The sequence below is a fragment of the Lampetra planeri genome, chromosome 1 (assembly GCF_965212315.1).
Source record: "Lampetra planeri chromosome 1, kcLamPlan1.2.h2, whole genome shotgun sequence".
NCBI lineage: Eukaryota > Metazoa > Chordata > Hyperoartia > Petromyzontiformes > Petromyzontidae > Lampetra > Lampetra planeri.
The window spans coordinates 1,990,835-2,017,884 of record NC_136107.1 but is presented as its reverse complement, the minus strand read 5'-3'; the positions used below and the strand labels follow the sequence as shown (position 1 = coordinate 2,017,884).

Here is a 27,050-nt window from a genome sequence, read left to right as displayed (position 1 = left end):
CACCACGTGGTGTTCAGCGTGACGTGTGGTGGGTTGCACCACGTGGTGTTCAGCGTGACGTGTGGTGGGTTGCACCACGTGGTGTTCAGCGTGACGTGTGGTGGGTTGCACCACGTGGTGCTCAGCGTGACGTGTGGTGGGTTGCACCACGTGGTGTTCAGCGTGACGTGTGATGGGTTGCACCACGTGGTGTTCAGCGTGACGTGTGGTGGGTTGCACCACGTGGTGCTCAGCGTGACGTGTGGTGGGTTGCACCACGTGGTGCTCAGCGTGACGTGTGGTGGGTTGCACCACGTGGTGTTCAGCGTGACGTGTGGTGGGTTGCACCACGTGGTGTTCAGCGTGACGTGTGATGGGTTGCACCACGTGGTGCTCAGCGTGACATGTGGTGGGTTGCACCACGTGGTGCTCAGCGTGACATGTGGTGGGTTGCACCACGTGGTGCTCAGCGTGACATGTGGTGGGTTGCACCACGTGGTGTTCAGCGTGACGTGTGATGGGTTGCACCACGTGGTGTGCAGCGTGACGTGTGTTGGGTTGCACCACGTGGTGTTCAGCGTGACATGTGGTGGGTTGCACCACGTGGTGTTCAGCGTGACGTGTGATGGGTTGCACCACGTGGTGTTCAGCGTGACGTGTGATGGGTTGCACCACGTGGTGTTCAGCGTGACGTGGAAATATTTCGCTCTGCAAGAACTGCCGAACGGCAAAGCCACAGAGAGCGGCACAGGATTGCGTAACCTTGCCCCCACCCCCGCCCCCTTGCGACCTGATCACGATATTGAGTCATAAGCACAGTAAAGTACAGGTGTTGGATGCAGGTTGCAAAGTCTTTATTTATTTTTGATACAGGCACTGGACCGCAGCACACATGGGGGGTGGGGGGAGGTGTCTGTTAACTGTGTGTGCCACCTATTTTACGCTCCTAAACTCTGTTAGCCACACCTGGTTGATGAAACCTGCCGTCGTGCAAGTTCCCATTACACGCTTCTTCAACCTGGACACCCGGGAGCCTGCGCCGAGTCCTGTCTCTCTGATGGGATTGACCGCCGAGGGGCGTCCGGTTTACATCGCGAGCGGCACCCCCCCTTCTCCCCCCCGTAAACCGCAGCGCGTCCAAAGACGTTCGCGCGAGCTACAGGGAGAACGACGCCAGCGAACAGGAACACGACAAGGCTCTGAATGAGGAATCCAGAGACGCCTGATCTGGCCGCCAACGGCGCTCGGCGCATACCCTACAGAGCTGCTCCGAGCGCGTGCGCTCGCCTTTCGCTGCGAGCGACGATTCATCAAACACGAGTGGGGCGTCAACAAAAGGAACTGGCCCAACAGATTTTCGGACGATGCCTCGGACTCTGCAGAGATTTCTGGCAGGAGGCAGATAACGCAATACCCGCATGCACCTCCGTCAATCTCTGACGGCATTCTTTGCGAGAGAAACCTCGTGTAAATGCGAGCCTCAACGGCTTTGGCCGTAATGGAATAAAAAATTAAAAGTGAATTTGGGGAAATTGGATTCCCGCCTTCAGAATTTGCATAATAAAGTGACGGACCGTGTATATATATGCAACGCTGCACCCTTGCAAGGTGTTTGTTTTAGTTGGCCCTTTTTGTTCATAAACCCAAAATTCATCATCTATTTCAGAGTAATTATGTCAGAATGTGCTTCGTGTGATAGTTATTAATGTCCGTGTGGATAAACGCGTGGTGTGATTAAGCAATCACGTACACAGGTACGACACCTCACGTAATTTCTCACACAAACACGGACATTCAGGAAGCCTCGTGTAACAATGTTGGCATAATTGGGCTAAACACACAATCGCGTCGGTAATGAACTAACAATTTTAATTATTTGGCACATTTTCTGCACGTCTTTGGTTTATGTCCAAACCTATAACCGGCAGGCTTGTCAAATCTTTACGCGGATTTAATTTCAATATTTTTTCTTAGCAATATATGCAAATGTGTGAGAATAGATTATCGCAATTAACTTGGTTTAGCTTTGATGTATGTCTGTGTGCTTGCGTGTCTACTGCCACTGCCATTACCAGCTGCGGGATCGTGTAAACACCTGCTCTTTACGATCTTGATGGATCATTATTTGCACATCGGTGAATTTCTGCGCCCGCCGTATAGAAACCCGCCATCAAGCCAAACGCCAACTCATTTAACAAATGAATTGCTGGCATGTTCATTTCAAGCGAGGCAGAACATTTGCAGATGGCACTAAAGACGTCCGTTTTATGGGCTTATTGGCAGCAAAACCGTGGGCTTGCGGTGATGTCGCCAAGTAGCATTTCGGGAGATAAACAATCATTGCTACGAGAGAGAGAGAAAAAAATGTCCCGTCTCATTTAAATGCCTAAAATATCCTTTCACCCCCCAGGTTTTTTGTTTCTCCTGTCAAAACAGAGTGGCGGATGAGAATTGTTTCTGCTCCGTTTTCTGCCTTCACGAGACCGTAATTAGCCGCATCGATGGAGTCTCGTGAATTTGCTGCACCGTCCCCCCCCCGCCCCGTGCCTTCAGCTTGACAGCGTTTAAAGTGCACGCCGCTGAGGTGGGAGCCTCGGGTGAAGAATGATTTAACATTTTATTCCGTGAATTGTTTTGGTCGCAATGGAGGATCAGTGCCCGGCTTTTGGATGAAAACATTTACTGTTGTTATTATTACTACTACGGTTATTTACCCACGAAAGCCTCAAAGAGACTATCGTCACTTTCTTTAAAGGATGGTCCTGCCAAGTCGGTGGCGACGATTTGCCTTGCATATTTTTATTCCAGTAAATTGCTGGTAAATCTCTTCACAAATTCGAGCCACACGACACTGGCACACAAGGGCCTGCTCCCGTCAATGATGTCACGGGATCTTCGAAGCCCGCCGTGAGTTCAGCCGCCAGGGCGGCTGGCGTTTTGAACATTCGCGAGCCTTCGCGACAAGCGGGCGAGCGTTCTTAACCCGCTAGGCCATGTCGCCGCAAATGTCTGCGCGTGGGCAGGGATTGACCCTGGCGTCGTTTCCCCGAGGCACCCAGCACCTCGCGCCGCTCTCGAACACCTCCCGCAGGTCCCTGCGGAACTGCCTGGACAGGAACGCGTAGATGAAGGGGTTGATCACCAGGCTGGTCAAGGACATCAGGCGGGCCAGCATGAACGTCCCAAAGTTCAGTTGAGACTGCTTGCCCAGCGCCGTCAGGTACATGACCACGTACGACGGCAGCCAGCACACCACGAAGGCCACCACCAGCAGGACAACGGTGACGGTGAGCCGCTGGTTGTAATTGTCAAAGGCGGGGCCCCGCGACGCCCGCAGCTCGCACGATGGGCTGCGCCGACGCTTGCTCACGTAGCAGACGAGGCGGCAGTAGGCGAAGCTGATAATGAGCAGCGGCAGGACGAAGCAGCTGACGAACAGAACGGAGGCGTAGGCGATGTGGCTGCTGCCGTTGTCCACCATGTGGATGGCCAGGCAGTACAGGGGCTCCACTTGCAGCTTGTTGTAGATGGGCTGCGGCAGAGCGATGACGAGCGCCGGGAGCCATATGCACGTGAGCATGGTCACGTGCGTGGCCCACGAGCGCGAGAGGCGGTACGCCCAGCTCACGTGGGCCACTGTGACGTACCTGCGAAGCCACCATCGGTCGTCAGGGCGCTCGGCACGATCGCAAAATCACGAAGAGTGCCACCGCTTAAACGATCCACGGAGCAGCATTCATATCTCAGCTTCCCCGAGTCATTCCTGGAAATGTTACATTCCTACGACGCGGATTGGCCCTCTGTAAGGAGGCATCCGTGACGGCGAGCCGTCGGTTCGCAACCTCTGATTAGCATGATTGGCTACGTACGGTGCGAAAGAAGCCAGTGATTCACCTCTTCTCACTTTGCGCAAAGACTTATTTTTTTGCGTGTTACCATGTTAGAATAAGTTGACCGCGTTTCGAGGCATTATTCCACTCTGGCGCGCTCCCGAACAAAACGGCGCAGCACAGGGAGGAGGGGGGGGGGGACTGACCGGTTGAGAGAGAGCACGGTGAGCGTGAACACGCTGGCCGAGGTGCACGCCGTGGCCAGGAAGCTGAACAGCTTGCAGAGCGCAGCGCCGAAGATCCACTCGTGCAGGACGATGGAGGCGGAGTTGAACGGCAGGCAGGCGAGCTGGGTGAGGTCGGCGACGCTGAGGCTCAGCAGCAGTACGTCGGTGCGGCTGCCGCTGAGCCCTTTCCGGCGCTTGCACGACAGGATGACGACGACCAGCGCGTGGCCCAAGACGCCGCTCACGAGGATCGCCGCGTCCAGGGTGGGGATCGCTACGCCGCTCCAAGACGACGACGCCGCCGCCGACGCCGACGCCGTCGCCACCGTGGCTCCGGACGCCGCCGCCGTGTGGGCGACAGGTGCCGAAGTGCTGACGTCCGTCGACGCGATGGCCATTTTGGTCCCCTCCATCGTCGAACCCGTGCGGGTGTCGGTTGACTGCTCGCCGATGAAACTTGAAAGTCGACCACCTTTTTGTTGTTGTTGTTGTTGTTGTTGTTGCTTAACTTTGGTTTTTCATGGCGGTGAAATTTTCACCGCTTTTCCCACCGGCGCTGGCTGAGGTGGCTGGTTTACTGCTGAGCTCCCCCGCGCCCCTCCTCCCCCCCCCCAAAGCGCTTGGGGTCGAGCGGCGATATTGGCGACGGTGGCTGCTCCACAGCCTTCCCGCTGGCTTGGCTCGCCTTCGGCTTCGTCCACCGCTGGCCGGAGCCGAAATTGCGAACTTTGGCCCCCTTTTTTACTGCCCTCTTGCAAGCTGATCATGTCCATAAACGGGCACCGTTCTGTTTATTTTTCCCGTTGACGAGTAACCTCCCGTATGCCTGTGAAGCTACATTAAACAAACTTTTAATGCCCAACGACTTGCCTTTCAGTAGTTTCTCCCCGTGGGTAAAGCCTCGGTTGGCAACTCCTTCCAAACGTTGTTTCCACCTTCGCGGCGACCGGTGTTGACCGGTGGGAATAAAGACGGCGAAATTTCGCCGAGAGAACGCGAGACCTCTGTGTCCGCCGGCCAGACAAGCGCTCAAAGGAGCCGCGCCGACACTTGCCGGGGCCGTTTGTTCGCTTCCACACCGCCGCCGATGTTCACCCGTTGTGGCAGGAGGTGATGGGATGCAGCAGGATTTAATAAGTCATCTATTCCTGCCCACCCGCCCCAGCCCGAGGTCCTCCGTACCAGTCCCCAGCTTCGGGAGTGCGCCCCTTGGCACGTGCTGTTTTTCCTCCCCTCGTAACATTGAAATAAGTTTTTTTTTTTTACACGGCCCTTGTTTTGGGAACGTCTCCCTCCGTAGAGTTGTTAAAGCTAATTGAGTCTGTGCTGGGAATTTGTCAAATATTCAGCAAATTGTAAAGGTCCATTCTTGCTGTTATAAGCGTTGCTTTCAAAATGCAAAGGCTTCTGAAACTGAGCCCGTCTCGCTGGAGAACATTGCTAATGGAAAAAAAAAATGCCTTGTCAGTTCATTTTTGTGTTTAAATTATTTGTCTGGCTTCAAACTATTGAACGCAATTTGCTTGTAAGAAAGACGTAACCGTTGACTGAGATGACATGGGTTGCAATCCGTACGGTTGTGGGAATGCATCTCGCGTGGAGGTGCTATTATCTGAGCGCGGGTAATGTTTAAAATGTTCACGAGGTTCGCACAGCAGCTGAGCAACAAGCGAATTGTGAACGGAGAGGGATTGGAGGAAGGATGCGACGCGCGATTGTTCCCGCACGCCCTCGGCAGGCCCTCCTCCCAGAGCCTTTGACGAGACGCCGCGTTCTTTGTACCTCCGAAGCAGAAGCCGAGGCGTTGCGACTCTCGGTGTGGCTCCGTTTCTTGACATTTAATCCCAAGCGCGCAGCACCGCAAATTACGCAAGAAATGTGTCCAAACACCGCCCACGCCTACTGGTTGGGTCGATGTCTTACAGCTCCACGCCCCCCACTCCCCTTGGGTCGCGAGTCTTTTTCCATTAACTTCCTGTGAAGTTTACACTCGGACGTGCGTACGTAGCCATCCGTGCTAATCGGACGTGCGGGTTTCTGTCTCTGTATGTATAATATTATTGTGGTGAGCCGAGGCGCACTGATTAGCATCCTGCCATGGATTCTATTTTGGCTCGTGGATATCTCAACTTGTTCTCTGCCTATCTAAGACTCAATCACAAATCGTAATTACAATGATGATCATATCTATTGTTTTAATAACAGCGTCTTTCATTGAAAAATCACACAAAGCGCTGTACGTGTGAAATGTTTTCGCACGAGGTGAAAACAAATCAACGAGCTCCTGATGCAGCCATTGAACGGTAGCGACCTGGAGGGCATGGTCTCGACCACGCCACTCACTTGAGCACGTTGCCATCCTAAAAGGGTGCTCGCTGATATTACTTTGTTCCAACATTTTAATGGCTGTGGGGGAGGGGGAGATCTCTCTCTCTCTCTCTTTGTTATCTGGTTCTGTTACGTTCAAATCTAGATTGGTTCCGTTACGTTTGTTTTCATGTGCGTGTGCCTTTTTCTGATTCCGTGTGCCATTCCGTGTGCCTGTAACTATCTGTGTGTGCATGGATATGCATGCGTGTGCTCGTACGTGCCTCTTTGTGAGTTTGACTCCTGGCATTGTATAATATATTTTTGTCATGGATTTCTCCAGGATAACGAAAGGTTCTGATTCGAATGCAAGTTAGCCCAGTTCCGCACCCTCTCCTAGGTCAGGTGAAGTGAGTATCTTGTGCCGTGCATAAATATCAGCCCCGGGGAGTCGAAGATGGCCATGTGTGGTGCTAATAACACCACCCCATCGTGCAAATGCAGGTCTTAATGGGTGCTCGCACCGTACGTAGCCGACCGTGCTAATCGGAGGTGACCCCCCCTCCACCCCCCATCAATTTTATATGGCCTCTGTGTGTGTGCCTGTTTATGTGATTTTGACGTCATCATCCACCCCTCCCCCTTCGACCCTGGTAGACGTTGGCTCGGTGGAAGGGCTGGCGTACCATCAGGGCTGGGACGCACTCTACTGGACCAGCTACACCACGCCCACCATCGTGCGCCACTCGCTCAATCAGTCCCGGCACGGCGCGTTCAAGCGCGAGACCATCGTCACCTTGTTCGCCGACGACCACCCGCACTCCTTTGCCATGGACGAGTGCCTCGAGTGAGCACCCGGTCGCGCCGTCACGCCCGTGGCAGAGTCGTGGCATCATCCCCGTGGCAGGGTCGTGGGTGTCACCCCCGTGGCAGAGTCGTGGCATCACGCCCATGGCAGGGTCTTGACATTGGCGTACAAAAAATGCACGCGAGGCTGTTCCACTAATCTGTGCGCTATTTATTTGGAGAGAAAAAATGTGTTGTATTTATGAAGCGATTTTTTATAACTTCATTATCGATGACTGAAATGCCATTAGCGTGGCAAATGTAATTTAACTCGGTTAAAACTAAAAAGCGTGTAGCCTCGAGTGAACTAAAATGTAGCTCTCCAAATATTCACTGATGAGTACACAAAATGGAGGTGACAGGTAATTGTTTAACATTATGCCGTGATGAACGAACGCCTATTTTTACAGAATCAATTGTCGGAGGCTGCCGCTGCTGCTGCTGCTGCTGCACACTTTCATCATGAGTGCACTGCGTTCGCTGGTCACACAGCGTTGCATGTCGTTTAACTTCTTTCGCACCGTACACATAGCCAGCGGTGCTAATCCACACTCGATTTTGCAGCCTCATGTTCTGGACCAACTGGAACTTGCAGAGGCCGAGCGTCATGCGTGCCTCCCTGTCGGGCTCCAGCGTGCGTGTGATCGTCAACAGCAACATCCGCTCGCCCAACGGCCTGGCCATAGACCACCGCACGGAAAAAATCTACTTCTCTGACACCACCCTCGACAAAATCGAACGCTGCGAGTACGATGGCTCTCACCGCTACGTGAGTGCCGTCTTCTTCTCCGCGTTCTTCCCCTGCCCCACACCCCCTCTGCCCCCCCCCCCCATCACGCCCGTCCGTCCCTCAACCCCCCCTCCCCATCCCTGAGAAGGACAGCATTTTACCGTTCTTGTGTACGTGTACAGTAAGTTGAACTTTTTTAGCGCCGTACGTAGCCAACCGTGCTAATCGGAGGTGCGGGGGAAGGGCAACACACCAAACACAAAAAGCAGTTCTAAAGAAATGCCTTTTCAATCTAGATGATGATTTAACAGTGCATTGCTCCAGTGGCTTCCCAATATCGAAAGTAAGAGCGTTCCAGACGGCCGCAAGAGCATATCTGAAAGTGCACGATGCAGTGCCCGTCTTTGTTCGATGGTGAGCCGAAATCCGCAAAGATGACTGCGGCTCGTTTGACTGTTTATTCTCCTTGCCGAGACCATCAAGGTATTTGCTGTAAACATGTGGCGAGCACTTTGGCTCAAATAATTATTGTCATGAATCCCTGACAGCCTTCGCCATACTCCCATGTTCCCTCTGCTGTACACCCAGCTCTGCACACTACAGCTTTGTGCACTCTGGGAAGCATTTTCCGCTCTCAACCTCCGCTCACTTTTTTCATCGTTGTCAGCCATGATCAATCCACTGCTGGATAAAAAGAAACCTTTACAGGCCGAGGCCAGCAGCTCCCACGATCCCGTAGTGCAGTGGTCCACTCCCCATCTCCACGTCCCATCCCTTGGGCCACTCCATATGTATTCACTTCCTTCATGTCGAAGCCAATCCTTGTATCCTGTTTTATATTTAGAGAGGGCCTTAAGTCAAGGCTTTGCAAGGGATGACTTCCCGCGTGTCTTACTTCCCTCCGTGTCCCTCTCTTCATTTCCCTCTCCCCGTGCGTCTCAGGTGATCATCCAGTCGGAGCCCACGCATTCCTTTGGCCTGGCCGTGTACGGCGACTTCTTGTTCTGGACGGACTGGGTGCGGCGCGCCGTGCTGCGCGCCAACAAGTACACGGGCGAGGAGCTGACCCTGCTGCGCTGGGGCCTTCGCCAGCAGCCCATGGGCATCATCGCGCTGGCCAACGACACCAACAGCTGTGAGTTTCTGGGCCCTGCCGCCGCCTTTTGTGGGACCCAGCCCTTGGACGGCCTCTTCATAGAGGGTTCAAGGCAAAGGTGCAGCCCTGCAATTGCTCGCTGGCGGGAAGGGACCTCGTAATCAAAGTTTTTTGGTTAGATCGCCAGAATTGTCCGATGATGCTGGATGCAATTACCATCGAAACGTCGTACTCAAAAAATTGTAAATGTTGTGGTTACACGCTTCAACACACCGGTGGGCTAAAGCAGTGAACTATATGTCTTTTGTCAACGTGACACTTTTTTACTGATTGGCCGTGTCGGGTGGTGGAGGGTTACGACACATTTATAAGTAACGCGATCTAAACCCAAAAACGTTGATTATGAATAATATTGGTCGCGAAAGCCTGCTACGTGTTAAACTGGGAAGGGACCTCCTCCGCTCGAGGGACGCTCTGGAGAGAGCCCCTCTGAAAGGGGATTCGTGGCGATTTCTTCCATGCAGGCCCGGCGTCTTTGGAAGAGGTGGGAGCCACCCACACGTTACCCCACCACGTGGCATGTGCTGATCGATTAAATCCGTTTATCTTGCTGGGCGGACAGGGATGGGGGGGGAGCATTTAAAAAAAATCAGATTATTTCCACTGCCACGCCTGGAGGTCGAACCGTCGACCTCAGGGTTGGCAAGTCCAGTCTTCTGACCACTGCAACCACGGCCTCTTAAACGCCCGTAAGTGCATCCGCTCCATTCAAGTGAATTACCTCATCCAGTGTCAATGCTGCAATGTCACGATGCCACGCGGTCGTTTGATCGCCACCTCTCACTTGGCAACTCTGGCGGCTACCAAACCCTGGCACCTTTGGGCATCGCGTGCGGCGTGGCGAGAGCAGGCGGCACCTCCTGTCGGAGACCCGAGTTCGAATCCCGCTCACGGCCGGCAGCAGAGACAAAGACCTGAACCGGTCCTGGGCCTCCCCTAGGTCGACTCGGCCTCAAACGAGTACCTGGATGTGGTGTGTAAACATCGCCACTGGGCAAACAAAGTTGGTCCGGCGTGGTTGGTGCTGACCACCCACCCCCTCTTGCGCCGTGCCGGCCTTCATAGGTGCTGCTACTCATTAACAACACTTGCCCCAACAGTCTGTTCAGGCTACGCGGGGGATCATTGTCTTTTTTTGTGCGCACGCAGGCATGCTCTCGCCGTGCAAGCACGCGAATGGGGGGTGCGAGGACCTGTGTCTGCTGGATGAGTACGGCGAGGTGACATGCCAGTGCCGCGGGGAGCGGACGCTGGTGGACAGAACGAGATGCGTGGGTACGAGATGCGTGGGAGTGAGATGCGTGGGGGTGAGGTGCGTGGGTGTGAGGTGCGTGGGTACGGCATGCAAAGGGCTGAGCAGAGTCCCGTGAACGCCGCTTTGGAGTACATTCGGTTGCACGTGTATCGTATTTATTCATAATGACGAGCAGCTTGAAAGGGTAACGTGTTCATTTTGTGACCGTAGAGTTGTGGGTAACGTTAAGATGGGAAATGTCATCCGTAGCTCATGAGTAAGAAATGTTAATCCACTGACTCGCTTCCAATTACAACATCATGGGGGTTGAGAAGGACTTTGACAATCGGTGACTCCGCTTCACTCCAGGCATTTAACCTGGAAACAATAACATTCATCGCGAGTCTCGGGCTGCCCAAGTGATGTCACTCTCCGTGAGCACCTCGACCGCCATATTCAGTTTTTGCCACCCATTGCTCATTTTACGTACGAGCAGAAGCCTTTTGCTCCCAGACTTGAAGACTGTGACCTAGGAGACATTACGTCCGACCTCACCGAACGTCTTCTCTGTGGCCGCTGCGTAATTCTGCGTTGGCCCTCCGGGGGGCGGGGGGGGGGGGTACCCAAGCCAAGGGCAAGTGGTGCGACCTGCAGACCGAGTTCGAGTGCACCAACGGCGACTGCATCCGCTTCTACCTGACGTGCGACGGCGTGCCCGACTGCAAGGACAAGTCGGACGAGAAGTCCCTCTACTGCGGTACGCCCCTCTTCCTCCTCACCCACGCTCCTCCGCTGCCCACAATGCCCTCCCCCCGCCACCCACCAGGATTTACTCAAACCCCCCCCTCCCACCCCCTCGCCCCCCAAGGAGCGCAAATTAAATCTCAAAATCACGGCAGCCTCACTGACGGCAGCTACAAATCCGAGCGCCGCTCGAGAGCCAACCGCTTTGCCCGTGCCGGGGGGTCGCAGCCGCGGTGGGCGTCGCGGGCGTCCGGGCAACCTCGCCCACCCCCAAACGGCATCTTTGGCCGTGGCTCAGTGGCGCCGACAGAATGTTCCGTGGCCCCCGGGCAGAGTGGAACCTGCCGTGGCGGCGTCGGTGGTGAATGAGGGGGCGTTGTAAAAGATGGGGTCGCTTTTTTCGCATCTGTGATCCAAACAACAGTCAACGGGAACCGAATGAGACGCCCCCGTCGGTGCGTGCCGGGTGCGCGAGCGTGCACCGATGATCACGAGACGTAACCCTTGCACGAGCCTCGGTTAAGAATCGCAACACTTTGAGGACGCTGTCACAGTCGTTTTGGGCGAGTACTAATGAGGTCCCCGAGGTGTAAATGTTCGTCCTCGCCACATTTTTAGGGGGTTTCCCAGTGGCTTATTGCAGCAGCAAACATTGATGGACGTACTGTACTGGTGAGTCCTAACACCAGTCGACAGTTGTGCTTCCCTTTCACTCCTGCCTGTTGGGGGTGGCCAACTTTCGTCAACTCTGTGAGTTGGCGGTCTCCACGACAAAATGGCCATGCGTGCAGTTCTGTTGTTGCTGGTGGTTTGGGTAAGTCCGAGAGCTTTTGTACATGCCATGATTGCACGCTTTGCCGTACGTTGTTAAAACTGCATTGTCACATTGCTCCATTGTGGGGTTTTTACTTGGCCATGAACTGGAGTGGGTCGTGAACTTGACCATTTTTTTCCTGTGCTACGTCACACGCGGAGCACTCGTCACTTCCTTCTCTTTATTGCAGAAAACCGTCAGTGCAAGAGCGGCTACAAGAAATGCCTCAACGGCCGGTGCATGGAGCATGAGAAATGGTGCAATGGCGTGAACGATTGTGCAGACAACTCGGATGAAACTTCCTGCAAAAGTGAGAGGAAAGCCCCTTTCGATTAGGCCCTTGCCTAGCGATGCAATCGTGCGTTGCACACACACACATGGAACAATGACACAATGCACCCCGGCCGCCATCTAAAAGAAAATTGACACCAATTCATTGGGCCGACGCTATTATAATTGTAAGCAAATTCACCCGCTATTCCTCACGGCGGTTGGAAAAAAATGTTTCGCCGGTAAAATATTCGGCCGCTTTGCGCGCCGTCTTGCGAGGTGAACGGCTCCGGGGGCTGAAGGTCGTGGCGTGGCACGTGAACGCCGCCGGGCCAGGCACGCGGACTCGGGGGGAGCCCTTCTCTGACTTTTGCACGCGCGTGTGTTGGCTTTGCGTGCGTCACAGACGCGACGTGCGCGGACGATGAGTTCCGCTGCGGAAATGGCGTGTGCCTCCCCAACGCTACGCGCTGCAACCAGCTGGTGGATTGCGACGACGTCTCGGACGAGGTCGGCTGCGGTACGTCGTGCGGATCCCAAGCCAGCATCAGGAGGAATCCGATGAGCCATGAAGCTCCTTTCAACAGATGTCCAGTAGGGGCGGGTCAGAACGGTACAACAACAAACAATACAAAAGCACGATAGGAGTGCAAAATGCAGAAAAGGTAATTAAATAAGCACTATGTTCACCAGGTGAAGCCCACTGGGCTCTTCGTTTATTTTTCAGAAGCGACCTGGACGCAAATGATAGCTCAACAAAGTGGCTTATCACGTGGAAATTTATAACAGCAAAATGATATAAATGCATGTTTAGATTATGCAGTGCAAGGGAATCGGCGTTTTGGGGCTCCTAAAAGGAAAGCAGCTGCCGGCAAAGGGTATGGGGGAGCCCCCGTCACCATGTCTCGAGTCGGGCAGATACATGCGTGTGCTGGCAGTTACCTGCCATCCATCACCGTGTCCTCTCTATGTGATCTGTGAGCCGCCGATGTACGGTTCAATGCGCCACCGAAAGTACGCGTTCCCTATAATTGGCTATGAACAGCAAATGACTGCACCGGATTAGACGTTGCGCCATAATACGAGGCTATCCGCCCCTCTGTGTCGGTGCCCACGGTGTTGGCTGCCATGGCACGTGCCTCAGATCTGTATGGGCGTGTTTCGCTCTGCGCCGCTGGCGGTGATGTGCAGGCATCACAGACTGCAGCCACTTCCACCGGCTGGGCGTGCGGGCGTCCGGCTACGTGAGCTGCAACTCGACGGCGCTGTGCGTGCTTCCCGCCTGGATCTGCGACGGTGCCAACGACTGCGGAGACTACGCCGACGAGCAGAACTGCAGAAGTTAGTTTTGCGGGAGACGGGCCGACCCCCATCGCACAAATGCTTCCAGGTCATTTGTCATAGCAATAGCCGCTAAGCCCGCGGTTGTGTGTTAATCTGTCTAGCATCCAGTTATTTAACGAGGTTTTGTGCAGTCATTGGCACCCACCCACAGTCTCGCCTCCCACACACACCACTCACACCACCCACCCACAGTCTCGCCTCCCACACACACCACTCACACCACCCAGTCACCTCCTACACACACCACTCACTCCACCCACCCACAGACACCTCCTACACACCACTCACACCACCCACCCAGTCACCTCCTACACACACCACTCACACCACCCACAGTCACCTCCTACACACACCACTCACTCCACCCACCCACAGACACCTCCTACACACCACTCACACCACCCACCCAGTCACCTCCTACACACACCACTCACACCACCCACAGTCAACTCCTACACACACCACTCACTCCACCCACCCACAGACACCTCCTACACACCACTCACACCACCCACCCAGTCACCTCCCACACACACCACTCACACCACCCAGTCACCTCCTACACACACCACTCACTCCACCCACCCACAGACACCTCCTACACACCACTCACACCACCCACCCAGTCACCTCCCACACACACCACTCACACCACCCAGTCACCTCCTACACACACCACTCACTCCACCCACCCACAGACACCTCCTACACACCACTCACACCACCCACAGTCACCTCCTACACACACCACTCACTCCACCCACCCACAGACACCTCCTACACACCACTCACACCACCCACCCAGTCACCTCCCACACACACCACTCACACCACCCAGTCACCTCCTACACACACCACTCACTCCACCCACCCACAGACACCTCCTACACACCACTCACACCACCCACCCAGTCACCTCCTACACACACCACTCACTCCACCCACCCACAGACACCTCCTACACACCACTCACACCACCCACCCAGTCACCTCCTACACACACCACTCACTCCACCCACCCACAGACACCTCCTACACACCACTCACACCACCCACCCAGTCACCTCCTACACACACCACTCACTCCACCCACCCAGTCACCTCCTAACCCATACCACCCACCCGTATTCACATGCATTAAAATAAACATCGTAGATAAAAAAAAAACCCGTTTAAATAGATATTGAATGTTCAAAAACAGATTTAGACGTGGTCTCAGATACATGATCAAGTATGCTTCTGGGCATTACTGAAGCATCGTCAACTGATTTAACGATTTAAGAAAACGACCGATGAACTTTGTTCGAATATATGAATTGGGTGATTTAACGTGAACACCCATGCTCCTACAGGAATGCGAATGCCTTGAGTACTGAGCTACTCCAAAGCAGGAGGCACTGGAGGGCGAGCTGGGCCTCCAGTGTGTTGCACACTCGACGTGAAGGATGTGGGCAGGTGCTCCAAGCCGAGGGCAAACACATTTATTGTGGTTCATCTGTAAAATGCAACAGCACGTGTGCCACACACAGCAATCTTCACCGAGTCGCCATTAACCACGTGACGGGTGTACACGTCCGGTTAATCAATAACCCTGCCAGCGCCCCCCCACAGGCCCAACTCAGTCATCACATGCTGGTGTACACACAGGCATTGATGTACTGCACAGGCACATGAGGACTTATTAAAAGAGTGGTCCATTCCTAATGTGCCACACATGCACATGCGGCCTCCGAGCCTGCCGCCTGGTTCGTCGTCTGTGCCTTCCCTGCCTCGCGATTCCTGCGTGCAAGCACCGCCGTGTCCTCTGTGCGGTCGCGTTTGCCCTGCCCCTCGCCCTGGCCCTGCCCCCACCCTGGCGATGCCCTCCTGTGCTCCCTCGCAGAGCGCTCGAGCTCTCTGAGCTGCAGCTCAGGATATTTCGGGTGCCCAAAAGGCCGCTGCATCCCCGTCGCGTGGAAGTGCGACTCGGAGCCCGACTGCCAGGACGGCGCCGACGAGAAGAACTGCGGTGAGCGGGCGCCTGCGACGCCGCCTCGTCTCCCGGTTAACGCTCCGCCGAAACGTAACCGCCGGGATGCCGGCAGTGGCGATGCTGACCGCGGAAGGGATCTTTCGCTGAGCAGAGTCCCGTGAACGCCGCTTTGGAGTACATTCGGTTGCACGTGTATTGTATTTATGTATTCATAATGACGAGGAGCTTGAATGGGTAACGTGTTCACTTTGTGACCGTAGAGTTGTGGGTAACGTTACGATGGGAAATGTCAGCCGTAGCTCATGAATAAGAAATGATAATCCACTGACTGTTGCAGACCTCCTCTGCGCGTGGGACCAGTTCGAGTGCGGCAACCACCGCTGCATCAGCAGGCACTGGAAGTGCGACGGGGAGGACGACTGCGGCGACCAGTCGGACGAAGCGGACGCCCTGTGTGGTGAGTGTGGTGGGTGGTGAGTGTCGTGTGTGGTGAGTGTGATGAGTGTCCACCCTGTGTGGTGAGTGTCCCGTGTGGTGAGTGTCGTGTGTGGTGAGTGTGGTGAGTGTGCTGTGTGGTGAGTGTCGTGTGTGGTGAGTGTCGTGAGTGGTGAGTGTGATGAGTGTCCACCCTGTGTGGTGAGTGTCCCGTGTGGTGAGTGTGGTGAGTGTCCCGTGTGGTGAGTGTGATGAGTGTCCACCCTGTGTGGTGAGTGTCCCTTGTGGTGAGTGTCTGTGTGGTGAGTGTGATGAGTGTCCACCCTGTGTGGTGAGTGTGGTGTGTGGTGAGTGTGGTGAGTGTCCCGTGTGGTGAGTGTGGTGAGTGTGGTGAGTGTCCCGTGTGGTGAGTGTGGTGAGTGTCCCGTGTGGTGAGTGTGGTGAGTGTCCCGTGTGGTGAGTGTGATGAGTGTCCACCCTGTGTGGTGAGTGTCCCTTGTGGTGAGTGTCTGTGTGGTGAGTGTGGTGAGTGTCCCGTGTGGTGAGTGTCTGTGTGGTGAGTGTGGTGAGTGTCCACCCTGTGTGGTGAGTGTCCCTTGTGGTGATTGGAGCAGTGCTGAACGAACCCCGGCGTGATGCAACCCCTAGCAGGATGGCAAATCTTTCAATCACAACAACAACAACTACTCAAAAGTCCACGTGGATTTTCTGCTCAAGATAACCATCGAGGCAGTGCTCGTCTCCTGTTTGCAGCCCTCAGCCAGTGGTGGAAATTCCTCATTCCAACGGCGGGGTAAAGAATATCAATAGGGCAACCAACTGTTGTCCTCCCCACAAAGTGGTCCTAAATTTACCAACCGCAGAGGGATGATGGATCGAGTCAACCCCCAAAAAAAAACTACATTTTTTTCTGGCCTGGACTTTTGCAGCTGTTTTAGACTAATTTCAGGGTGCTGATTCCAAATCTGATCTCAGATTTGCTCTATCACATCATTTTTATGCTATCAGCATACCCCATTTTCATTGATTTTACCCGAAATTAACTCTGTCACTTATGATTGCAAGTTGTTGCGAGTCAGTGACTGCTTTTGTGTTCAAATATCGTGCTGTATTTTTAGGATAGTGTGTTTATAATATCATTTTTATGTAGATATCTACATTAATTTAATATTTTTCTTCTGCAGTTTTTATTGAAAATGCAATATTTGATATCTCAAAAACCTGATGTGATAGACATAAACTGATGCCAGATTTAGAATCAGCACCCAAAAATTACCTTACAACCGTTGGAATACCTTTTGCCAGAAAAAGTGTGTTGACCAGTGCTATGATTTAAATTCCAATTTCGGGCCGCTCGCTCTACGGCTGAGTCACCTTGCTCAACACGGCAAATCTCTACAATTGTGCCAATTCCCCAGGCACGGTCAACCCTCCTGGCATGACGCACACCGTTTAGTGGGGTCTTTTGTGAAATACACACGTGTTGCTATCTATAAATATGTGAATATATGTGTGTGTGTGCGAGCGTTCATGTGAACAGAATTCGTTGAATTCTCAATGCTGAGACGATCGCTATGATCATGGCATTAATCATATGAGAGTGCAGCGAGTCAGCACTCGCTCGCGTGTGAATCCCGCGTGTATCACGGCGAGCCTGGCCTGGGGTCGGCTGCATGGCCGAGTGGATGTTCAGCATCAGCACATCTTGGCAGCAATGCTATCAAATCGTCGCATGATTGCATTCTCTAGCTGTGCTCCACCTGCATTTGAATCTATAGCAAAGATTTAATGCAAAGTGTCCACCCATCTCCACTGACCTTTAGCAAGTGCTCATGTTCACATTCCTTTGACAACCACTGCTGACTTCCCGCAAACCGACTCCAGAAGGATAGTGACGAGTTGAGTGAGCTCTCCAGCCCAGATGTGTTCTCACAGCCTCCCAGATGTTGAGTCGAGTGCTCTGACCGGGTCGCTAAATTCAAAGTACGAATCTCTAATGCAAAAATGTTTTGCGTGCGGGAGTGAATGGTGCTGTGTGGCACCCCAATTGCAGAATGATGATCAAGAGATCCCGACAACATGGGGAGGCCTTCCTCCCTCAGTGGATAGATCACATCTGATGATAGTCACGATTGCTATGATGCTGATGATGACACATTCGTAACCTGAGGTTTACACTGACCACAATAACCTGTGGAAGTATAGTGCGTGAGTCTGCATGAACGCGAGAGCTCATCGCTGCCAGTGGATGTCGATCTATTCAATGTCATACTGCTGCACGTGTCCTAGCTTTGCACTATGGGACAGCGTTTGTCCTGTGGGGCCGTCCATAAATGACGTCACGCGATTTTGGACGATTATTGACACCCCCCCCTCGTCACGCGGTGTCATAAAAAGTCAGACCCCCCTCAAATATGACGTCACAAAGCTCTGCCCCCCCCCCCAAAAAAACATGCTTCAAATCGCTTTAAACTATTGTCATTGTAGTGCGTATTTAATGTGGCGCTGCACTCTGATGTTGTAGGAGAAAACATTTATTAAAAAGTCTATTTAATGAAGTAGAACGTGTTGTCTATATTTATTTAAAGTTGCGCATTTTGATGTGACGTCACATTTCTCAACTCCCGCCCCTCGTCACACATCGTAACAAATGTCTGACCCCCCCCCCTCCCCCAGGTGCGTGACGTCATTTATGGACGGCCCCTATGATTACACTGAGCGAGGGAGCTCTAAGTGTTAACGGTCTATTAGCGCACTGCGCTACTAAGCCGGCCGCGTGCGTCCAATGCCCGTTCACGACCAATAATGGTGACGAGTGTCTCTGGGCCTGCTTGAGATCGACCCAGTCTGGAATAACACGCGCCTGCTGCGGTGTGTAAACATCGGCGCTCAGGAGACAAAGGCGGCAGGGCCTAGGTCAGGGGTCTGCAACCTTTAAGACATAAAGAGCCACTTGGACCCGTTTCCGAAGGAAAAAATAAACTGGGAGCCGCAAAACCATTGCAACATTTAAAACAAATATAACACTGCATATATTGTTTCTTACCTTATTGCTATATACAGGATCGTGCAGTCAGCTGTCAATCTGAATAAAAAAAGGACTTTTTCACTTAACAATGTAAAATATATTTTTGCAAATTAATAGCTAAATTACCTGGTTAATGGGATTTTTGCTCCTGAACCTCAGTGCACAGTGTCTGCACATCAGGGCTGTAAGACGTCACCTTCATTTTCACACAGGCTTGCAAGCTGTCATCTGTGAGGCGTGATCGATGTTTGTTTTTAATATAGTTCATGTTGGAGAAGACCTGCTCACATACATATGTGGAGCCGAAGATCGACAGGACTCCAAATGCATACTTTTTCATGTTTATATAAGTGTTGGGGATGGCATTCCATGTTTCGAATACAAGTTTGTCCTGTTTGGGAAGGTTTTCAATATCACTCCATTTATGATTCTGAGCCAGAATGGCCTTCTGACGGGCAACATCCTCAAGAGTAGCGGTCAAGCATTTGAACTTGGACACCCATATATCTTTGTCGGCTATATCGGCCAGTTCCATCTCAAGATCAGGTTGACTTACACCTGCAAATGCAGTCATATTCAATAGGGATGGATCGATCGCCAGGGGAGTGACAGGGAAGGCTAATGTCGTTTTTTCCTCTCTGAACTCACAGAATCGTTTCCCAAACGAACTTTGCATTGTGGTGATTGCAGACTTGAAATATTCCAAATTTATCGTATCATGACTTTGTTTGAACTCTCTCAAAGAGGGAAAGTGAGACAGTGTACCTCTCTTTAAATCTTTGACAAACACTGTCAACTTGCGCTCGAATGCCAAAACCTCCTCCAGCATGTGCAGGGCTGTGCCTCCTTTCCCCTGAAGGGTTGTATTTAGCGTGTTTAGATGTGCTGTCATGTCTACCATAAAATGTAATTTTTCCAGCCACTCTGGCTGTTCCAGCTCAGCAAAGGTGAGCTCTTTGCTGCCCAGGAAGGTTTTTACTTCTTCCAAACATGTGACAAAGCAACGGCAACGTTATTGCCTGTCACCGGGCGGGCAGTGTGGAGCGGAGCGGCGACCTGTCAGCAGCGGCAACGCCAGAGCAGGTGTCACAGTGCGCCTCCTCCCCTCGCTAGCATCCGCCCCGGAGCCGCGGTCAAGGTTCAAAAGAGCCGCATGCGGCTCCGGAGCCGCAGGTTGCCGACCCCTGGCCTAGGTGCTACTCACGCACCTTCTCGTGTGCTGTGGGGGCCTTAATAGGTGCTTGCTAACAGCACGGTCTATTGTAAGCTACGTGGGGGTGGTAGGGGGGAGATCATTGTCCGCGTTTACCATCCTCTCTGGTCCAGGTCACGTGACGTGCTCAGCCGACAAATTTCATTGTCCGGACTCGCACGCGTGCATCTCCGCCACGTGGCTCTGCGACGGCGACAAGGACTGTCCAGACGGCGCTGACGAGTCTGTGAACAGCGGCTGTGGTAAGCGACGTTCACAACCGCGCAGCAGCAGCAGCAGCTGCTACTCTTACGTCGGCGGCGTCGGCAAATGTACCTGGGTTTTTTTTTCTGTGTCCTCAGGTGTCGCTGAGACAGCACCACGTGGGCCAAAGTCACGTGTTTGTGGAAAATTTAAACGAACGATTTTGCTGCATTGGCACAAACACGATGAACAAAAACCCAACAACAGCAGCAGCAATAATAAAACTCCACACATTTGTCAATAACACTGCCTGAGAATATACATATATAATATGTGACATGACAAGCAAAGGATTAATAAAGATCGATTTAAAGCTTTCGTGACTGCAGGGATTCATCTTCTTGGTTCTTTCGGTAAAGTCACGTAGAAGGGAAATAATAAAATAAAAAAAATTACACATAATAAAATACAAGCAATTATTTTATTATTTCCCTTCTACGTGACTTTACTGAAAGAACCAAGAAGATTAATAAAGAGTTATATAAGGGCCAAAATACAAGGGGCATTGCCCGAAACGTCAGAAATGATATATGTTAAGGCAGTGTTATTTACGGAGGCGTCGATGTTCTTTTGTTGGTGAAATGGTACGGTGTTAGTCAATAATTGGCACTGAAATGAATATGTTTTACACAACGTTGCAGGTATCACAGGTGAATGCGTGTGACCCAGTGCTTGGGAGGCAGGGTTGGTGGACCGCGAGGAGATTGTCGTGTGCGTGAGAAGTTGAATCCACCCCGAGTCTGTGGAAGGCTGCAGTGCGGGGAAAAATGTGTCCCTGCCGAACCCGTGCGGTCTCGTGGGCTCTCTCCTAGTAGTCTTGATTTTTTCCAAGATGTAAACCACAAACAAATGGTCCAAACATCCCAATGCAGAACCCTTCCGAAGCTTCCGTGAGATTAAATAAAAATTCAATTTTTATTTTATTTGCACCAATACTCTTCAGAAACAGCCATTTGGTATCCGTAAGTGAATTAGTTCTGACGTGAAGACTGTGCTCAAGCACGACAAGATAAAGGTGCAGCCCTGAAACTGCCTGCTCACGCCACTGCTCGCTAAAGGGCCTCCGCTCGAGCGAGCTCTAGAGAGGATTTGATCTGCTCGTCTACGCTGTCCCAGCCGTGTTGGAAGAGGTTGGGCTAACCACGCATTACCCCACCGCACGTGCCCTGCCAATCGACTAACCGTGGCGTGTAGACATTTTGTCTTGCCGGGCGGGCAGAGGTGGGATCGAACCGGCGACCTCTGGACCGCAAGCGCAGCGTGATAACCCTCCCGTCGCGTGAGGTGGTGCCGCTGGTGCCCTGGGGCTACGCAGGTGCCTGGCCGGGGTGGTTCGCTCACCGCGCCGCTGCTCTCCGTGTGCTCAGCGTTCAGAGACGTCTGCGGGGCCGACGAGTTCCAGTGCCAGAACAGGCGGTGCATCCTGCAGCGCTGGGTGTGCGACCACGACGACGATTGCGGCGATGGCTCCGACGAGTCCGCAGAGTGCGGTCAGCAGCCCCCACACATCTATACACACCACTCACACACGCCACCCACCCACACACGCCACCCACCCACACGACCCACACGCATCTATACACACATCTATACACACCGCTCACGCCACCCACCCACCCAACCCACACACAGACATCTCCCACACATTTATACACAGCACTCACGCCCCCCACCCACACCACCCATACACATGCATCTATACACACCATTCACACCAAACACCCACACCACCCACCCACACGGACCTCCCACACATCTATACACAGCACTCACGCCACCCACCCACACCACCCACCCACACGCATCTATACACACCATTCACACCAAACACCCACACCACCCACCCACACGGACCTCCCACACATCTATACACAGCACTCACGCCACCCACCCACACCACCCATACACACGCATCTATACACAACACTCACGCCACCCACCCACACCACCCACCCACACGGACCTCCCACACATCTATACACAGCACTCACGCCACCCACCCACACCACCCACACCACCTTTCCTGCGCGTACGCTGAGCGCCGGCCGTCCAGACGGAGCCGTGCACAGGGCGTTCTCCCTCTCCGCCTCTCCTCTCGGCCCCAGACTACCCCGTGTGCAAAGCCAGCGAGTTCCAGTGCCAGAACAAGCGCTGCCTCCTCGACAGCAGCTGGGAGTGCGACGGCTTCTTCGACTGCCACGACCACACGGACGAGGCGCCCTTGAACCCGCGCTGCTCCCTCGGTGGTCAGTGGCCGCCCCCTCGCCCGTCTGGCACGCACTGGGCCGGTTGCGGGGTTGACCGTGCCGACGTTGAACCGAACAAAGAGTATCTTCTTGTCCGCAGGCAGCGCGTAGTAATGACGCTGGTAGTAACGCACATAGTCATGCTGCAGGTTTAATGAACAAGTGACACGATGGGATTTCGCGCGGTATAGTATTGTAATTGTAATTCAACCACGAATGGGCTCACGATCAATCTTTCACGCTGAGAACGTTAATTAAAATCTAATCGTGATCATGGGCAGTTACATTCGAGGCATTTTTACGCGTCAGGAATGGAGGCGCATTAACTCGGAGCGAACGAGCGAATGCTCCCGCGTGTGTCGCGAGTGGCCTGAGGCCTCCTGCTCACCGTGACCTCATGAGAGAGAGAGAGAGGGGGGGAATGCGAAGATGATGAATCCTGCGTAGTGGGCGGCGTTTCCGCACCAGTTCGGCGGTAGAGTTGAGCGCTTGCGATCGGAAGTTCCGTGAGTTCGAAACCTGGTTCTGGTGGGGGGGGCGGTGGTGGGGGAGGGGGGTTGACTCGGCACATCATCCCGCACCTCTGGGGGGGTCGATAAAATGGGCTACCGCTCTGTGGGGAAGTCAACAGTGGTTCTGCTGTAGAGAGGCTCGGAGAACACCTCCCTCGCGATGGTGACGTCAACAAGTGGTCCGCTATGGTTACTGAAAAGTGGTTTCTTGTTTTTGCCAAAGTTGCAGAAAAACACTTGAATTGTTTAACAAAGACGTGTCCATTGTTATTTGTTGCATTTACTGTTACACAGCCGTCCTGAGCGCAATCGCCGTAATTGGTCATGTGCCGAGAAGGAGCCGCGGGCCACGAACTCGGCTGCACCGGAGGAAGCCGACAGCGCGCCGCCAACTCGCGGCCGTCAGAAGGCGACAATCGCTGCCCGCGGCGCTCATTTGAGCAGCAAATCTCGTTGGCCCTCTGACCGCGCCGCCGGTCTTGCGTCGTCCATGCGTCCGCGTATCCTGCCCGCCCGCCCTCCGTGCGTTTGAAGCCGAGTGATATTTTAGTCGTGAGCCAAGCCAAGCAAACTGACGGCGGCGTGAATGTCTTGTTTTGTTGTTGGACGGGTGGCTGGGGGTGTGTGGCGAGCGCAGAGAGGAAGTGCAACGACTCCGCGTCGTTCCTGTGCGCCAACGGGCGGTGCGTCGGCGAGTCCCAGCTGTGCGACAACCGCGATGACTGCGAGGACGGCTCCGACGAGCGCAACTGCAACATCAACGAGTGCTCGGACCGCCGAGTCAGCGGCTGCACCCAGGACTGCATCGATCTCAGGATCGGATACAAGGTCCGCGCCCCCCCCCCCCCTTCCCCCACCCCTCACCCCCTCGCGAGCCTTGCGTTACAAAGCAGGAAAGCAAGTGCTGAGTGTGCTGTGAATGACAATCTATTAGCTGCCAGGTTACAGTCTTAATACACGTGCATATTTTATGGTGGTCGTTGTTTATTGTTGTTGAATCGTGCATAACCGTGACTTTTTCGCCTAATCCAAGGATGTTTAGGAGGTCACGCTCCCGTGAGCCTCACTTTATACGACGATCACCCGAACATAGACACATGTAAGCGATACCATGCAGCTCTGGACACCGCATGTACATGTCGTCTCAGATACTGAGCTCCAGTTAAGTTGTCTGGAGCCGTTAAGTGCCTCTTAGTCAGCAGTGTCCGTCTTGAGATGTCCCTCCGGGGAGGTCCGCGCGCATTTGCCCGTGCGCGTGGCGTGCGCATCTCCGATCGCCTCGCCGGCCGCGGCGCTTCGCCGAACGGGCCGCTGACGCGCGCGATCTCCGCGCCGACGCAGTGCAAGTGCCGGCCGGGCTTCCAGCTGAAGAACGACGGCAAGACTTGCATCGACGTGGACGAGTGCCGGACCGCGTACCCCTGCAGCCAGACGTGCGTCAACACCCACGGCAGCTTCAAGTGCCTCTGCGAGGACGGTTACAGGGCCCGGGAAAATGACAGCAGCAGCTGCAAGGCCCTCTCCGGTGCGGCGCTGCGACGGCGGGGTGTCGGGGTCACGGGGTGTCGGGGTCACGGGGGGTCGGGATCACGGGGGGTCAGGGTCACGGGTGTGGGGGTCATGGGGTGTGGGGGTCACGGGGTGTGGGGGTCATGAGGAGTCAGGGGGTCGGGGTCACGGAGGGTCGGGGTCACGGGGTGTGGGGGTCATGGGGTGTGGGGGTCACGGGGTGTCGGGGTCACGGAGGGTCGGGGTCACGGGGTGTGGGGGTCATGGGGGGTCGGGGTCACGGGGGGGGGGGGGCGGGCACGGCCACCACCGCATTGCATCATCGAACGTGACCGGCATGGTGCTCGGTTTCCGTGGCATCGCACGGTGACAAATGGCACAGCGAGCGGGGGGTGGGGGGGGGTAGGGGGGGGTGGTGGGGCTGGTTTTGGCGACGACGGCGATGCCGGTTGGCTTTCGGTGTTCGCTCCGTGCGTGGCTCACGCCGCCGCAGCGCAGCATCTCGGCGTTACGCATTTATTGTTTTGCGTGCTCGCCGCAAAAACATCCGTTGCCACCCGTGCCAGGCTGAACGCGGTTCGCGTGGACATTACCAGGTAGATGCGGGATAAAGGGAAGAGTGCAGCCCTCTGATCGCTTGCTCACGCCGCTGTTGGTGAAAGAGCCACTCAAGAGGGTGTTTGGCCTACTCTTCCATACTAGCCACATGTCTTGGAGGGGGAAGGGGGAGCACCCACTCATTACCCCAGCCCCACCGACTGTGACGTGCCGATTCACAAAAACAAGAACGAGGTTGAGCGACACACACCGCCTTGTTGTGCGTACGTCTGTTGAACTTCTTTCGCACCGTACATAGTCAACCGTGCTGATCACAGGCGCTACTGTCGGTGGCGACGTAAATCAGAGACGTGAAGATTGTGTCGGCGGTGATGATGATGGTGATGATGGTTGACCGTGATGACGACGCTAATCTTTCAGCTCCCGCGTTTGTCCCCAGACGAGGAAGCAGTGCTGATTTTTGCCAACCGCTACTACCTGCGCAAAGTGAACCTGGACGGCTCCAACTACACCCTGCTCAAGGCGGTGAGCTGCGGGCACCACACAGCATCTCAGCCCTGACACCCCCTCCCCCCCCCCCACCGCTGTGGTGCACACGTTACGTAAACGTGAGTTTACGCAAACGCACGCGCGTTCTTCAAAAGTGGCGGTGTAGTCATGGTGATGGTTTGGAGGACAGGCGGGAGTTGTTCAGGAAGGGTAGTGACAGGGGTTGTGATAGGGGTTGGGGTAGTGACAGGGCTAGTGATAAGGGTAGTGATAGGGGTTGGGGTAGTGATAGGGGTAGTGATAGGGGTTGGGGTAGTGACAGGGGTAGTGGTAGGGGTTGGGGTAGTGATAGGGGTAGTGATAAGGGTAGTGATAGGGGTTGGGGTAGTGACAGGGGTAGTGGTAGGGGTTGGGGTAGTGATAGGGGTTGGGGTAGTGATAGGGGTAGTGATAAGGGTAGTGATAGGGGTTGTGGTAGTGATAGGGGTTGGGGTAGTGAGAGTGGTTGGGGTAGTGATAGGGCTAGTGATAAGGGTAGTGATAGAGGTTTGGGTAGTTATAGGGGTTTGGGTAGTGATAGGGGTTTGGGGTAGTGATAGGGCTAGTGATAAGGGTAGTGATAGGGGTTGGGGTAGTGATAGGGGTTGGGGTAGTGATAGGGGTTTGGGTAGTGATAGAGGTTTGGGGTAGTGATAGGGCTAGTGATAAGGGTAGTGATAGGGGTTGGGGTAGTGACAGGGGTTGGGGTAGTGATAGGGGTTGGGGTAGTGATAGGGGTTTGGGGTAGTGATAGGGCTAGTGATAAGGGTAGTGATAGGGGTTGGGGTAGTGACAGGGGTTGGGGTAGTGATAGGGGTTTGGGTAGTGATAGAGGTTTGGGTAGTTATAGGGGTTTGGGGTAGTGATAGGGCTAGTGATAAGGGTAGTGATAGGGGTTGGGGTAGTGATAGGGGTTGGGGTAGTGATAGGGGTTGGGGTAGTGATAGGGGTTGGGGTAGTGATAGGGGTTGGGGTAGTGATAGGGGTTGGGGTAGTGATAGGGCTAGTGATAAGGGTAGTGATAGGGGTTGGGGTAGTGATAGGGGTTGGGGTAGTGATAGGGGTTGGGGTAGTGATAGGGGTTGGGGTAGTGATAGGGGTTGGGGTAGTGATAGGGGTTGGGGTAGTGATAGGGGTTGGGGTAGTGATAGGGGTTGGGGTAGTGATAGGGGTAGTGATAGGGGTTGGGGTAGTGATAGGGGTTGGGGTAGTGATAGGGGTTGGGGTAGTGATAGGGGTTGGGGTAGTGATAGGGGTAGTGATAGGGGTAGTGATAGGGGTTGGGGTAGTGATAGGGGTTGGGGTAGTGATAGGGTTTGGGGTAG

At 54.0% G+C, this 27,050-nt stretch overlaps 2 protein-coding genes across 3 annotated transcripts in view; one reads left to right on the top strand and one right to left on the bottom strand.

Moving 5' to 3' along the window:
• LOC144726318 (prolow-density lipoprotein receptor-related protein 1-like) overlaps positions 1-27,050 on the top strand; it is a 267,656-nt gene that overhangs the window by 203,564 nt on the left and 37,042 nt on the right. For both annotated transcript variants that reach the window (XM_078605048.1, XM_078604959.1), the window contains exons 43-58: positions 7,001-7,190; positions 7,754-7,958; positions 8,862-9,054; positions 10,225-10,350; positions 10,938-11,066; positions 12,058-12,177; positions 12,544-12,657; positions 13,329-13,478; positions 15,364-15,489; positions 15,791-15,910; positions 20,243-20,371; positions 21,740-21,862; positions 22,478-22,618; positions 23,768-23,958; positions 24,472-24,655; positions 25,637-25,722. In XM_078605048.1, the coding sequence (XP_078461174.1) occupies positions 7,001-7,190; positions 7,754-7,958; positions 8,862-9,054; positions 10,225-10,350; positions 10,938-11,066; positions 12,058-12,177; positions 12,544-12,657; positions 13,329-13,478; positions 15,364-15,489; positions 15,791-15,910; positions 20,243-20,371; positions 21,740-21,862; positions 22,478-22,618; positions 23,768-23,958; positions 24,472-24,655; positions 25,637-25,722 (2,327 nt within the window). The remainder of the gene's footprint in view (positions 1-7,000; positions 7,191-7,753; positions 7,959-8,861; positions 9,055-10,224; positions 10,351-10,937; positions 11,067-12,057; positions 12,178-12,543; positions 12,658-13,328; positions 13,479-15,363; positions 15,490-15,790; positions 15,911-20,242; positions 20,372-21,739; positions 21,863-22,477; positions 22,619-23,767; positions 23,959-24,471; positions 24,656-25,636; positions 25,723-27,050) is intronic.
• On the bottom strand, positions 815-4,521 carry LOC144723033 (galanin receptor type 1-like). Its single transcript, XM_078601562.1, has 2 exons — positions 3,958-4,521; positions 815-3,655 (listed from the first exon to the last, which is right to left on the bottom strand). Exons 1-2 carry the CDS (start codon positions 4,447-4,449, stop codon positions 2,966-2,968), a joined length of 1,182 nt encoding a protein of 393 aa, XP_078457688.1. The 5' UTR covers positions 4,450-4,521; the 3' UTR covers positions 815-2,965.

What these genes read in the sequence shown, in the direction of transcription:
- LOC144723033 (XM_078601562.1), bottom strand. Translation starts at nt 4,449, where the DNA reads ATGGAGGGGACCAAAATGGCCATCGCGTCGACGGACGTCAGCACTTCG. An exon ending in TTGTTCGGGAGCGCGCCAGA is followed by an intron (nt 3,656 to 3,957) that starts GTGGAATAATGC and finishes GATCGTGCCGAG; the next exon opens with CGCCCTGACGACCGATGGTG.